Source organism: Thunnus albacares, chromosome 13 (genome assembly GCF_914725855.1).
Source record: "Thunnus albacares chromosome 13, fThuAlb1.1, whole genome shotgun sequence".
In the NCBI taxonomy this organism is placed as follows: domain Eukaryota; kingdom Metazoa; phylum Chordata; class Actinopteri; order Scombriformes; family Scombridae; genus Thunnus; species Thunnus albacares.
In genome coordinates this window covers 6,908,798-6,923,266 of record NC_058118.1, presented here as the reverse complement: position 1 = coordinate 6,923,266, position 14,469 = coordinate 6,908,798, and the positions used below count along the sequence as shown (strand labels likewise).

Sequence of the window (14,469 nt, the reverse complement as noted above, 5' to 3'; positions counted from 1 at the left end):
TTTTTATTGAATGAAAATACAGTATAACATCTTCTCCACCAACAGAAATGATTATACATGTATATATCTACATCTATATATTTATCAAGCACACACCACTGACCTATATAACACAAACTATTCTTGCACAGCTGTAACTTGAGAGTAGCAGGTCTGGTTACAGGGTAGAGTATGGAATGGAGAGCAGTCTCGTGACTGATTATTGGGCATATTCCCGATGTCACAGCTGCCCATTCACATCATCCACATCGGTCGGGAAAGGCAAAGACACTTGGCCACGGTCAACATCAGAAATCCAACGTACATCCAGATCTATGTGGAAATCAGAATTAAATGGTCATCACAAGTCATTACATCAATGTTTTCTGTTAAAATTCAACCACTTGTTTGAACCAACTATACAGTATTTTATCAGTATGGTAATAGTGTTTATGCACAATAATATTTATTTTCTTAAAGTTGCCACTAAAGGTTATTTTCATTGCTGATGAATATGCATACTATTTTCACAATTAATCATTTGGTCAATAAAATGTTGGAAAAAAGTTAAATATGTCCATCATTATTTCCAAAAGCCAAAGTTAAAATTTTCCAAAAGCAAAAAAAAGCCAGACATCTATCAACAACAAAAAAAGAAAAGAGACAAGCAGGAAACCCCCACATTTGAGAAGCTGGAAACAGTGAATGTTTTGCTTTTTTTTTTAAAAAAAAAATGACTTTTTTGAAACGTTTATTCACTTATTAGAATTGGTCCTCATTCACTGTCAGTTTACTTAAATTGTCAGTTGTTTTAAGCTTTCTTTTTCTATCAACTAATCTAAGTTTAAGACATCAAATGGATCATATTAGTTACTCTACCTGTGCAAAAATGGAGCTTAGTCTGGTTGTATTATAATGTAAACACCGTGGATGGTAGACAGCTGTAAAAACAGTAGCCTGTAGGTGTTACAAGGGTGCTCGATCCATATGCTCATATCAGATCGATCCTATTTACTGTGCAAATCCAGTAAGAGAAGCAAACTTAAAATTTCCAGCACATATTAAAATGCTGCTGATTGTGACACAAAAGAAGGCGTTGTTCACCTCACTGCTCGACTACACCGCAGGATCTAGTTATGTAAATATTCAAGCAGGAGGTAGTTTTGTTCAGCCATAAAGGCCCATTGTTTAACAAATAGGACTTTCAACACTTATTATTTCCAGACAAAAGAGGCACATTGTTACCTGTACACATCAAGACGACGAGCTCTTGGTTCTCCTGCGTTTTATCTCGCTGTTGTGATATTTCTCTGCTATTTTCCTCTCGTGTCCGGAGGGGGAATGGCGGTTTGTGTTCAGCTCGATCTCTCTCTTGGATCTGCCTTTCCCTCCAGCATGGCACGAGTATTCAACCAGGTTGTAATAGTCATACTGATCGTAAAATGCCTCCTCGAAAGAAACAAATCTTTCCATATCTGTCGCCATTTGGGAACGAAGTGTAGTAGTTTCTACCAGACAGCTCTCTTCGCGAGTAAACAGATGATGTCACCCTGTGTTTATATACACGCAGTCACGTGATCATGGCTGTGACGTTTGATAGTTTTGGCTGTGGAAATATTGACTATATTGTATTTATCGTTTTTAATACTTGAAAATAACAAATGAATTATAGTTTGTTCTGTTATGTCATTTTACATTAATTTCTGGATTTAATCTGTTTTGTTTTTTCTTTGATTTGTTTCTCTTATTTTGTGAATAAAGTTTGTTATAGACAGACAGACAGACAGACAGATAGATAGATATACGGATAGAGAGATAGATAGAGTACTTTATCAATTCCAAAGGGAAATGAAAGGGTTGCAGCAGCCACCTGACATAAATCAAAATACAAAAACAATGAGGTAGGTAAAAACAATTAACAAATAAAATTAAAGGCTAAATTATATACAATCACTAAGTAGACTAACTCAAATATAAAAAAATAAATAGAATAAATAAAATTAGAATAGAGACTAGAGCTATAATCATAACTATAATACTATTTGCTGAGTATACACTGTTCAATAATGTTAATATATGAATCTGAAATCTAACAGATATGATGAATAATGTAGTAAAATAAAAGGTGATCAGTCTGTCTTCACTGTGAGAGGAGGAGTCCCCTCCCCGTCACAGAGGAGAGTCACTGTACAGACTGATGACAGCTGTCAGCTGTATGCATGACAACAACATCAACAACATTCATACATTCAACATTCATCAATGTTGGATATCAAAACAGTTAATCATAACACTAACTATTTAATAATAGTAGCCTAAGTGGTAATAACAATGTTGCTGACGTGTCATTGTTTTGTGAGAAATTAAATTTAGGGACCTTTAATGACTGAAATGTGGCCGGTCTCGGCTATGGAAATATTATTATCTAATAAAGTTAGGGCAATGCACAAAGTGCGGCTACAATGAAGCCTAATGTACAGTCCATTTATAGAGATTAATCCACAAATCACAGTTAATATAACACTCAACCATATAGGTTACTCTTTTCCAGTTATTATCGTTCTGCACAATGTATAATAATAAATATTTATATTGCACATTGCACACCGTATAATAATAATGATAATAATTCTACTCTTGCTTTATTATTTATTATTATTATTTTTATTTCATATTTCATTACATACTATGTATATAATCATTGCACTATGGATAATAACTATTTTTATCTATCTCACTACTCTCATTTTATTATATACGACGGATATAATTACTGCACAATGTATAATAACAACCTTTTCTGTTTTGCTATTTAACTATTTATATTGTTTTATTCTATGTTGTGTGTGATGTGTGCTGGGCAGTGCTGCTGTGACACTTACATTTCCCTCTGGAATAATAAAGTATTTCTTATTCTTATTAAATAATAGATAAAAGAACAGCAGAACACTGCGTTGTCAGAAACCAGTGCATGCCTGTTACCTGATGGTTGTTTATTTTCTTGAATATTCCATGTTAAACCTGTTTCAGTTTATAAGTCCTTGCTCAGGGTGGTGTGTGCACTGTTACTCCTCTGCAGCTGCAGCTCTGCAGCTCGGCGGCCCGCCCTCTGTGTGGCGCGTGCTGACGCGTTTCCACGTCGCAGCTCTGTCTCGCGAGCTCGCTGCGTATGTATGCGTGTCTCCAGCTAGGCCAGAGAGTGATGGCGGCGCCCGTCCTGAGAGTGTCCACCCCTCGGTGGGAAAGAATAGCCAGGCTTCTAGTTTGCCTGCTGGGCATACTGCTGTCTCTTTATGCTTTTCACGTCGAGAGGGAAAAGGCTCGGGATCCGAGTTATAAGGCCATGTGCGACGTCAGCAGCTCCATCAGCTGTTCAAAAGTGTTCAGCTCAAGGTAATTTGAATTCAGCAAAGAGCGCCGACAGTGAAGCTCAGTGAAGCTTTCTGCTATTGTGGCAGTCAGGGAAGGGCTGCGCGGGTTTTGCTGTCAAATGCACTCATAACATTTGCGCGCTGGCTGCCGGAGCTAACTGCAAACTATAACTGCAAGCTGCTAGTTTAACAACCTGTCTGATATATGTGAAATGTTAGCTTTCATTTAATAAGCACATCATTAGCTATATAGCCCGATGAAGCTAACTGCTAACCATTAGCCAACGCGACCCATCTGTTAACGTTGTACTTCTTAGCCAGCAAGCTATCAACAGAGCTACCGGTACTGTTAAATTATCGATTGATAATGTTAATTGATCACACTAGCTGCTCTCTGTGTGTATGTAACTGTTATTCATTTGTATCACCAACTTAAGCTCAAAAGTTATCAATAGCTTGTTCAGACTAACGTTATTGTGAATGTGTGTGTGTTTGCTGTTGCTGGATGAAGCCTTTCATTCCTGAACTATGTGTTTTTGTTGGTTACCTGGTTTATTGTTGATAGCTTTAGCAAAAGTAACTTTAGCTGTCACCCTGCTGTCATTGGCTGTCGTGCTAATGTCACCGGCTCTCAAGTCAGTCCGAGGGGTTAAACCCTACACCACCCTGGTTACCTAAAGGGACAGTGCGCACAGCTGCTCCAGAGGACAGTGGAGGGGACTGTGACAGTGTTGGCTACAGTACCTGAAAGTGTCAGTGCTGCTCACCATCACACATTGTTACCAGTTAGATAACTCCACAGATGAAGCTGCTTCCTAAAATCACAGCTCGCGTGTAAAATCAAGTCTGTTAAGTTGTCACACCAGCTTTACTGTGGGTAATGCAACTGTTAGTGAATAACCCCACCTATCTGATCTCACTGAATGACAGACTTGGCCCAGAGCAGATACTCAGCATAACAGGAATGCAACCTGGCTAGGATTTATTACGTACATTTGTAAGATGAGTGAGTGAGTATTAAGAGACAGCCTTGCCATTGTCATCTAAAATAAACTGTGAGCCATCAGTTGTTAGTACATATGTATGTGTATGTGTGTGTGTGTGTGTTTCAGAGCGTCTACACCAAATGTACTATTTGTAAAGACTGAATGTCATAATTTTGTCACTCTAAATGAAGAATTACAGCAGTTTTTACTTCAGTCCAAACAATCTTGGTGTCCAGCGGTCTGATCTCTAACAGCATCCAAGGACTATAGATAAACTGGATACTCTATATCTTTGGTGATGCAATGTGTTGTATTTATGTATTTTTAAATGTCCGCTCTGTGCATGCTTCCTTAAATGGCTATCAGTTTGAGATAGAGCCTTGAAACAAAAGCCAGAGTGCCTGCTGTAGTGAAATGAATGGAAAACATGACTGCCTGTATATGGGAGGAAAAAAAACATAATTTATTAGACATGGGGAATAAACTCCCACAAAGTCCAACATGAAATGTGATTGCTAAAACATATTGCACACTAAGAGATAGAGACGTGCTATGTTTTGTTATTTTAAAATTATAACATACTTGGATGGAGGCGTTAAGCTCTATCATGCTTCATTCTTCCCAAATATTTCTCCGCATGCTGTTCAGAAGTCGACTGTTGGTTGTCAAGACAGTCACTGAGACACAATGAGGCATTTTGTTGTGGTAAATGAGAAGAAAGGTCTGAGTTATTGAACCAGCTTCTTATCCTTATGCTCCTGGTGTAGAGCCTCAAGACACAAGAACAACTTTACACATTCATATTGAATTAATGCCTATGTTCAGTAATTATTGGGTCATATGAGAAGAAGAAATAAGTGTACGAATAGTGATATAACTGCACAGTCGCATCAATGTATCTCCAATTCACAATCACTACTTTGCACATGCTGTGTTATAATGTGTGTTATAATACGCAAGAAATGAAATCCACACTAAAAGTTTGTGTAGCATGGTAGAGCAGTTACACTGTTTCAGAGCAATAAGTGTTAATATTCTTGCTGAACACATTGGATACGTTGAACATTCCCAACAACAGAGTGAAACTACTCAATCAAGTAAAATGAACGTCTCTTTATCTTTTAATGCGCTGGCTGTTGTTTGGTTATGTTGGAGAGTCACTGAATCTATCAGCACGTACAAAAACATGTTGAAATATGCAATACATAGAATGTCAAACCGCTTTACAGCAGAGCAAAAGCCTCAGTTTTACTCAGCAAACAAATACAAACTGGAATGTGAGACGTAATGTGTTGCACACAGTAGGTTTAAAGTTAGTGGGGGACGTTGGTATTAACGGGTGGGGACAAGAGAGAATAGTTGACATCAGCACGAGTAGTTGCACCACAGAAACTCAGACAAATGAAATGCCACTCTCTTGAGACAGTACTTTAAGAGTTCTTCTAATCAGGCAAATTCAATAAAGGGGATTCCTTTTATGGGTTCTCATCTGTCACATGCACTGAAGAATTTGGTGGGGCAACCTGGCCTTAATCGTGGTACTCAAGTTATGTCAATAAGATTTTCCATTGCAGTCACACCAAGGTCAAATAATGAAGAAATACTTATTGTTTTACAGCATTTGTTTTCTCCTCTTGAAAGGTCCAGATGGGTTTAGTTTGCAGTTTATCAACTGGCCAATCCCATCCATCAGAATGTTCTCTGTAGAGCTGCAGCGATTAGGCAATCGCCAATGATTTTGATAAACAATTAATTGTTTCAGTCATTTTCAAAAGCAAAATTGCAAAACTTTCTCTGCTTTCAGCTTGTTCAATGTGATGATTTGCCGCTTTTCTCTGTTTTATATCATTGTAAACTGAATATCGTTGGGTTTATTGGTCAGACAAAACTGAACATCTGAGGACATCACCTTGGACTTTTTTTTTTTACTGTTTTGTGACATTTTACAGATTAAATGATTGAAAATAGTCAGTTAGTTAGTTACAGCTCTAGTTCACTGAACACAGAAATACTTATAATATATATTAATGTAATTTGCCTGTCATAAAACAGTTTTATTTAAATTATTTGACCTGGGTCTGATTGCTGTAAACTGCGTGTTCGTCTCTCTAATTGGGTTTTGATAGCACTCTGACCGATCCAGTCTAGTTTGTCACTTTTCTTCTGTATTCCTTAAAAAAGTAATAACTACCTTCTGTGCTGCTGTTGTTTTGTGGTTTAGGTGGGGTCGAGGATTCGGACTCCTGGGCTCCATTTTTGGAAATGACAGTGCACTGAACCAGCCAAACAGTGTCTACGGGATTGTCTTTTATGCTTTTCAGCTCTTACTAGGTAAGATGTCATTTTATTCAGAGAAATCTATGAGTACTGCAAATTCAGGTGACAAATCTCCCTTGCCGTTGCACAACTGGGGCTGACTCAACACTCAGCGTTCTTCCGTCACGGCTATATTTGACCAAACCTGACTCACATGACACTGAAATTTTATGTAGTGACTATGTATAAATATGATTTTATAATTAGATGGCAGGCTAACATATTAGTGTAGTGACCATAAATATAACAAAAGGAACAAAAGGCCTTGATTGCTGCTGATAGTGGCTTCCTTCTTGACCCTTAATTATATAAATAATACTATGTTTGTCAGTATGATTCATCATACATATTTCTCCGCATGAGTAACTTGTTTTAACTTGAAGGTTTTTCCCCTTGGTTACTCTCACAGTCATACTCTCCTCCCCTCAGTACATAGATGATATTGCTGACTCAGTCATGCTGCTTTGACATGTTTGCCTGCTGAGTGGCCTGTAGACTTGCTCGGCCACCTGGAGCTGGAACAGAACAAGAGGTCCTTTTAGCCACAGCAGTTACCACTCATTTGACTAACACAATAGAGGCCCAGTTAAGCCAAACTGCTACAGCGGGTCAAGATTTCCATATTAAAGGCAAGACTCCTCAGTTTCAGAACTTCTATTATTCTTACGCCCTCGGACGGTCTAATATTAGCGGGCAAGACTCCAGAATCTTAATCTTAATCTCCAATTAATACCAGTGTACAGCTTAGGACGACTGTTGAAACAGACAGAAGGGCTTTGCTGTAGACTGAAATTTATATCCACATGAAATGAATGCTAGAGTTGTGTCTTATCTCAGAACACTGCCCATGTGCAGTATCTCTCAGGAGTTTTATTACATTTTTCCTTTTTTTATAATTTAGTGTTATGAAGAAAGTGGAGCTGGGCCATATGGATAAAATCTTCTATCATGGCATATGTTTTATTGTATCGCAGTATGGATATATACTGTGGTATAGTAAGTTACTTGACAAGCTGTTAAGAGTACTCCACCCATTTAGCGCTGCACTCCTAAAACGCTGTTAGAAAACTGATGCAGCAGAACCAGATATCTTTGTTTTTATTCCACACTTTCTTCTTGCTTGTCAAAACCTGACGCCTACATTGCCCCCAACGCAACTCTACTTTATTCACTCAACCGTACAGATTTGAGTGTGTTATGCTAGCAGTAGCCTCTAACCTAAAGCAGAGATGAGGAGTGTCAACAGAGGTCTGGGAAGCTCGCTTCTTTCTGACTCCACACCCTCAGATTCTTTTTTCCTTTTCAAACTCGAGTGACATCAGATTTTATGCCGTTCCCTCTGGGGCCATAAAAGTCTTTATACAACATGTTTTACATATGCAGTAGTTCTCCCCAATGCCTGTTAACAGACTTTGATGTGTAAAATCGGTGGAGTTCTCCTTTTAATGGATAAAATAACTAGACAAGATTGTTTGTTTTTTGATAATCTAGCAAATTCTAATGGTCTAAAACACTAAGAGATGTTAAAGGGATAGCTGCCACAAACTAAACAGCACGTCACATTTCTAATGTTTGACTGAATTCACATCGCCTCACAGTATATACTATCACTAGGCCATTTTCATGCTTAAAGACCTCTCCTGTACTACGACAACTGTATAAAGATCCCCCACTGAACTGTAGCTGATTTTTCTGTCATCAATAATCATAGAAAGCAACAATGTTTGAAACAGCGAGCACCATTGGCCGCCACAGCCCTCACACACTGTATCCAGTTCATTTATCCCTTGAGAGTTGCCAGTCTACAGTATGTGACTCAGTCATGTGCAGACAAACCAGAAACTGTTTAGCTGGGCATTTTGCCAGTCAGAGAAACTAGGACCCTCCTATTCCAGCGTAGGTACGGAACAGCCAACGATTTTGTAATAATGGATAAAGTGGAGCATCCTAGATTCAAATCAAATGTATGACTGATGATAAAGATGGAAGGAAAGTAGAATCCTCATCTGCTGTTTGTCAGCGATTGTTACAAACCTGATGAAATAAAACAAGCACAAACACAGAGGAAACTTATCTTCAGAACTGTGACTGCACCTCATGTGACAACAGAACGATATGACCAGTCTATTCAGTGTTTAAGCTGAATGTCATCACGAGGAGGCTGATCATATAAATAGAGAACCACTCAGAGAAAAGAGCAGACTCATCAGGTTGCTTGTGTTTTGCAAGGTTATGTGTTTTTTCTTGTCTAAGCCGTAGTTTGTGTTTCTTGCCATAGGAATGACTGTCAGTGCAATGGCCGCCCTTATTCTCATGACGACATCCATCTTGTCGGTGGTGGGTTCGCTCTACCTGGGGTACATCCTCTACTTTGTCCTAAAGGACTTCTGCATCATCTGCATCACCACATATGCGCTGAACTTCATTCTCTTTATTCTCAACTACAAGCGACTGGTTTACTTGAATGAGGCCTGGAAGCAGCAGCTCCAGGCCAAGCAGGACTAAAGCTGTTAAGAACGGCAAGAAAAATACGACAAACAAACAAAAAAAAAAAAGAAAGAAAAGAAATGTGACCTCTGAACATTTGACTTGCCACCAGGAGACCTTGCTTCCAATGTTTATTCTGCTGTGTGTTCAAAAAAAAATGAAGAAATTTAACTTAAATGTTGGGCCTGACATCTCTATGTTGATTGCAAACACGGAAGGATTTATAAGTGAAAGGTAATTTTCTTTTCATTTCTTTTACCTTGTTTAACATTGTACTCACTTAAGGAAGGGGCTGGATGTGTGAGTGTGCGTGTGTGTGTGTGTGTGTTTGGGGGGGAAACACATCAGCCCGAGCAAGCAGAGGCAGAAGGCCACAATACAGAACGATGGAGGACAGCTCTCTTTTGAACAAAAAGGATCGCAGAATGGAAGAAAAACAGGACATTAAAGGGGATTACTTGAACTGGTTAGAACGGTCCTATTACTCCACAGCAGACCTGCACTAAAACTATGAGAATGGGTCCCAAAATTAGAAAAAAAAACACTCGTTAGGTTATAATAGTTTGCAGATAAGGTTCTATGGCAAGGTGGGGGAGGTGGGGGGAGGGGGCAAAACGATTAACATTTATACAGAATAGTTTTTTTTTTTTTTCCATGTTTACACTTTGTAGTATGTTTCTGTTTGAAGAGGACCACTAAAAATGAACACGGGACAATGTGAGATACTGTGTGTAGATCAGTCAGATAGTTTGTTTTGCAATTCTGTAAATAGCTGCTGAGCAATATTCCAGGCTAGATTGTGATTTTAGTGTTGACACAAACCTTTAAGGAATATTTAAAAAACAAAAACAAAAAAAAAAAACAACAACAACTGACAAAACAGGAGAAAACGTCAGTAAATCCGGAACAAAAAGTGATCGAGGTCACAGTTAGGCGGACAAGTCTGAAGATGCGTTTGCGGTCAGTTCGGGACACCTCACGTCCTGCGACCCTGGTCAGGCATGCAGTTCAGAGTTGTGTGGATTTCTTTGTTGTAAGTGGTTATTGTTTCATCTGAAGCCACCGACACAAGTCTTTTAAACAGAACTAGAGGTTCTTTTCACAAAGTTTGCATAAAGGCACCCTCGCTCTTTTTTTTTTTTTTTTTGTCAATGTGTGAAAAGCATTTCTGACCACCATACAAGTGGGACCCATAAAGACTTACGTGCCTAAAGGAGTGTTAAGGTGATTTTTCTTTTTTTTTTTTTTTTTTTTTTTTTTTTTTTTTACATTTTTTTGGGGTGGGAGGGTAGGGGTAATGTCATGTTAACACCAGTTTTGCTCGTTGTTTTATTGTCACAGGTCCAAGGCTTTATTTTTATGATCACAATATTTTGTAAATTAAGATACCAGTGAAGTGTTTCTCCCTCCCTAATAGAGTCTCATGAGGTAGCAAAGGCTGCTACACTGTGATTGTCTGCTCAACGACAGAGCGGCCGGGTGGCAGAAGCATCTCTTGCAGTTTCGGTTGCGTTAAATGCTCATCTGGCTTTTTTTTTTTTTTTTTTTTTTTTTGTTCACTGTCCGGGCCTGTATACATTTGATGTCAATTGAACAGTAACAGTGATCTTGCCAAGCTGAGTTACAGTTCATTTGCAAGGATGTGAACAAAACTCTGAAAATGTAACGCTTTGTTGACATGAATGGCAGAAGGTTAACGAGGTGTAACAGTATGTTAAGCCATATTGTGGAGTTTATGGGACTTTTGCTCCGGTAGGAACAGATATCCAAGTCGCTGATGGTTTTCTAAGATGAACAGCAGCAGACAGTCAGTGAAGCTTTTCATTAAGAGGTTGGTCAAACATAGTCAGACAGATCGCAGTACTGGAAAAGCAACCACAGCTTGCAGTGGCTTTTCCAAGAAATCCACAGTACTGTCAAACACGCTTAACAGTTCAGCACCAAGTGACAAGAGAAGGAACATTGTCTTGTTTCCATCCAGAATCCACCAATCAAAGTATCCTACTTTTCAGATGCATGGTACACTTTCTCCCTGGCTCTAAGCATAAGTCGGCCATCGGACAATCTTACACACTGAAAGATCTATAATAATAATAATGGTAATAATTGTAATAATGTGATTCATCTGTGGTGTTTAATAGTTTCCATCACTGCTAGTCTCCAGTCTGTCCCCCTTCACGTTTCATAGAATTCAAGTTCTCTTACCCATCTTTTTTGTGGAGGATGAGGGTTGTTTTAAGTATTGATGATAGCAACTGTCAGGAATTTCCAGTGACGTGCTTCCTGTGAGAACAGATGAAGTCACCCCCGCCTCCCCCCCCAAGATATTTTACTACTTATCATCTATATATTTTACATCACTGTTACCCATTTTCCAAAGTGTTATATTTATGAAATGGTTTTTCCGAAAGTCCAGGCAGACGGTGGTTTCCATTCATTTCACCTTCTGATGACGTAAACTTGAAGAGGCTTGACACTTCCATCACTTAATCCTTCACAGTGAGGATCATACACACTGTTTGCCATGTAAATATTTGTCTTCTGAGTTTGAGTACCAACTGTATAGCTTTTAAATGTCATGCACAAGTGCACAAAACTCTTCAGTCTAACATAATATCAAATCTTTGAAACTTGATTTTAATGCCACACAGAAAAGAATGGAAACCAATGGCTGCCTGGAAGAGAAACTCACTTTGGAAAACGGTTGCCAGTTATGTGAAGTTGACATGATTGGTAGTAAACTGGCAAAAACATGTGAGCACCAGTACAGTCTTAACAAGTTGTATGGTCCTCCATATAATGGTTTAAATGTTTGCACGTCACCATTAAGATCTTCCTTATACAGTATTGCCTTGTCGGGCTAACATCAGGTTCTTTTTCATCTCAACTCAGAGTGAGTTTAGCAGCCACACTGTTTTTGTCTTTTTCTGGGAAAACCTGTGCACTCACATGTAAGAAAAGTCTCCTATGGATTCACTATGAAGTCATTTTTTTATTTAGGGAAGTCAAACTGACATAACTTGCTAGTTTGTTATTTTTAGGCAACAACTATGGGTCCTGTGAGTACTGACCATAGAAGCAACAAGCGTACAGTAGGTAGCCTCTCATTTCACCCAGGATTCCAGTCATATGCAAGCCCTATTACACTAGTCGTGTGCAGTTACTTTAAAGAGACGGATAAGGAATTTGGATGTTGGGTCAAAAGTTGAAAATCTTCAGCTGGTAAAAGGAATCACCATGATGTGTGACGATTTAATGTAAAAAAAAAAAGAAAGGTCAAATCAGTCGATACTGCATTTTCATATATATTCATTTAGGCCCTGAGGTATAACTGCCATGTTAGTTGCATCACCAATGCCAACAAAAGTGCCTTCTGTTTGATCACTAGGCCTTGAGCCAAAGACGAGCAACAGTAATAGCCTTTGTAAAAATGAAGAATGGTAACTGTAACAGGCACTTCTGCTTGCCTTCCTCAAGATGTAATCTGATCAATTGGTAATTCCCAAAGATATCCAGTATCAGTGCAAAAATCCATTTACAATTTCCAGACAAAATGCCCTGTCAAATCAACGGCCGTTCCCTTTTTCCTTCCTAAACTCCACTATATAATTCTCATCTTTATTTTGTCTAGCTAGGATTTGTTTGTTAGCTAAGAATTCACTCTTTAAATTTCAAGATTGTAACTTTCTTTTCCCCCCCATCATTAATGATGCCCTTTAGCTGTATAGACTGTTAACAATCTGGGTTATTTTAGTAAAAAAAAAAGTTGAGGGGTTGGAGGGCTAGGAATCCATGTGTCAGCATAAAATGTTTATTAAATTTCTTTGTGGAGGAAAACTTACTGGGTTTGCTTCTGTATTGCCAAATATGTTTTAAAATGCTGTATTTTCTTACATGGAAAAGTGTTACATGAATGGTAGGAGGGTGTGAAAAAATAAAGTTGTTTAAATCCAGCTTACCTTAAGGGAAACTGTGGAAAAGGTTTGACATGAGAACATTTTTAATTGTGTCATTGTCATGTGGAAATGATCTACCATTAAAACATTCCCTCTGAAACCACCTGTCATTTTAAGTTTTTTGAATGAATCTAAATACTATTAAACATGTAAGAGTGACTATCGCTGCTGAATTTAAACATTTTGTTACTTTGACATTGAGGTTTAGGAGCAAAAACAGATTATTTTTAATCTAGTTACAAGTTGGTAATTGTTAAGCTCATTTTAAGTCTTACCAATTTTTTTTATCTGCTCTACTTTATTAGTAAAGAGCGATATACAAAATATTGGGGTAGCAATTTACCTAAAGTACTTAAATTGCCTAAATAATAAATATCCAATCTGTGCTAGTACTTTGAATGTCATTTCACATTTATTTTGTTACTTAAAATATTTAAAAGAGTAGATCACTATAAGAGATTTGGAAGCATACTGGATTGAGATGTAAGGGTGTTGGTTTGGTTTCAGAAGCATGTGTGGGAGTGGAGACAATGAAGTCAGAGATGCATTTGTATCGATCTAGCAAATACCATAACATGATGAGACTGAGTATCATGCTTTTTATAATGGTAGTATAATAGACATTTTGAAATGCTAATTTGCTGCATTATTAATGCACTAACCTATTACTAAAATCATATTTAGCCTTTTCTCGTCAGCTGTTTCAGCCCCAAAAACCTCCAGCAATGAGATGGGGCAGCTTGTACAATGTTGAGTTGTGGACAAGAAGTTCACAAAGCTTGTTGCTATCACACAGCAACAATAAAATTCAAGCCAATTTAGACAAGCAATTCAAACTTTTGATAACACTTTACTTTGAGTTCCCCTATTTGACATTTACAAGCAGTATATAAACATAATATATGGTTTATAACACACTGATGTAGTTATGCTCAGATGTAAGGGCACTTTTAAGTGTTTATCTAAAGTATTTGTCAGCAATTATAACTTCTCACATGAAGACATTTTATATTATATATTACAACTGTGTTTCACTATATTGTCATTTATTATGAATGCTGCCAGCATTCAGTGATGGTTGCCAACAGACGGAGTTATAGACACTAAGATCTGCTTACAACTACATTATAGAGTGTTATAAGCCATTTATCTAATAAGGGGGACTTTAAGTGTTATCAACATTTTTTTTAACTCGTCTCATCTAGAATGTGACAGCTGGACATAAAATGCTATAGAACAGCAGTGAACAAGTAAGTTTATCAAAATCAGTATGTGAACATAAACCTCCAGTATATTTCAGTCTGTCTAAGAACCATGAGTTTAGACCTCGATGTATTTAATGTGGTTCAGACACGCCTGGCTGATACCTCGTCT

At 38.0% G+C, this 14,469-nt stretch overlaps 2 protein-coding genes across 2 annotated transcripts in view; both read left to right on the top strand.

Annotated features, from left to right (window-relative positions):
* Window positions 1-14,469, top strand: part of LOC122995765 (histone-lysine N-methyltransferase 2B-like) — a 398,376-nt gene that overhangs the window by 361,356 nt on the left and 22,551 nt on the right. The gene's annotated exons all lie outside the window — the stretch shown is intronic.
* vkorc1l1 (vitamin K epoxide reductase complex, subunit 1-like 1) lies at window positions 3,084-13,195 on the top strand. Its single transcript, XM_044370709.1, has 3 exons — window positions 3,084-3,372; window positions 6,558-6,667; window positions 8,931-13,195. The coding sequence occupies exons 1-3, from the start codon at window positions 3,149-3,151 to the stop codon at window positions 9,155-9,157; spliced, it is 561 nt and encodes a 186-aa protein (XP_044226644.1). The 5' UTR covers window positions 3,084-3,148; the 3' UTR covers window positions 9,158-13,195.

What these genes read in the sequence shown, in the direction of transcription:
- vkorc1l1 (XM_044370709.1), top strand. Translation starts at nt 3,149, where the DNA reads ATGTATGCGTGTCTCCAGCTAGGCCAGAGAGTGATGGCGGCGCCCGTC. An exon ending in TCAAAAGTGTTCAGCTCAAG is followed by an intron (nt 3,373 to 6,557) that starts GTAATTTGAATT and finishes TTTGTGGTTTAG; the next exon opens with GTGGGGTCGAGGATTCGGAC. An exon ending in TGCTTTTCAGCTCTTACTAG is followed by an intron (nt 6,668 to 8,930) that starts GTAAGATGTCAT and finishes TTCTTGCCATAG; the next exon opens with GAATGACTGTCAGTGCAATG.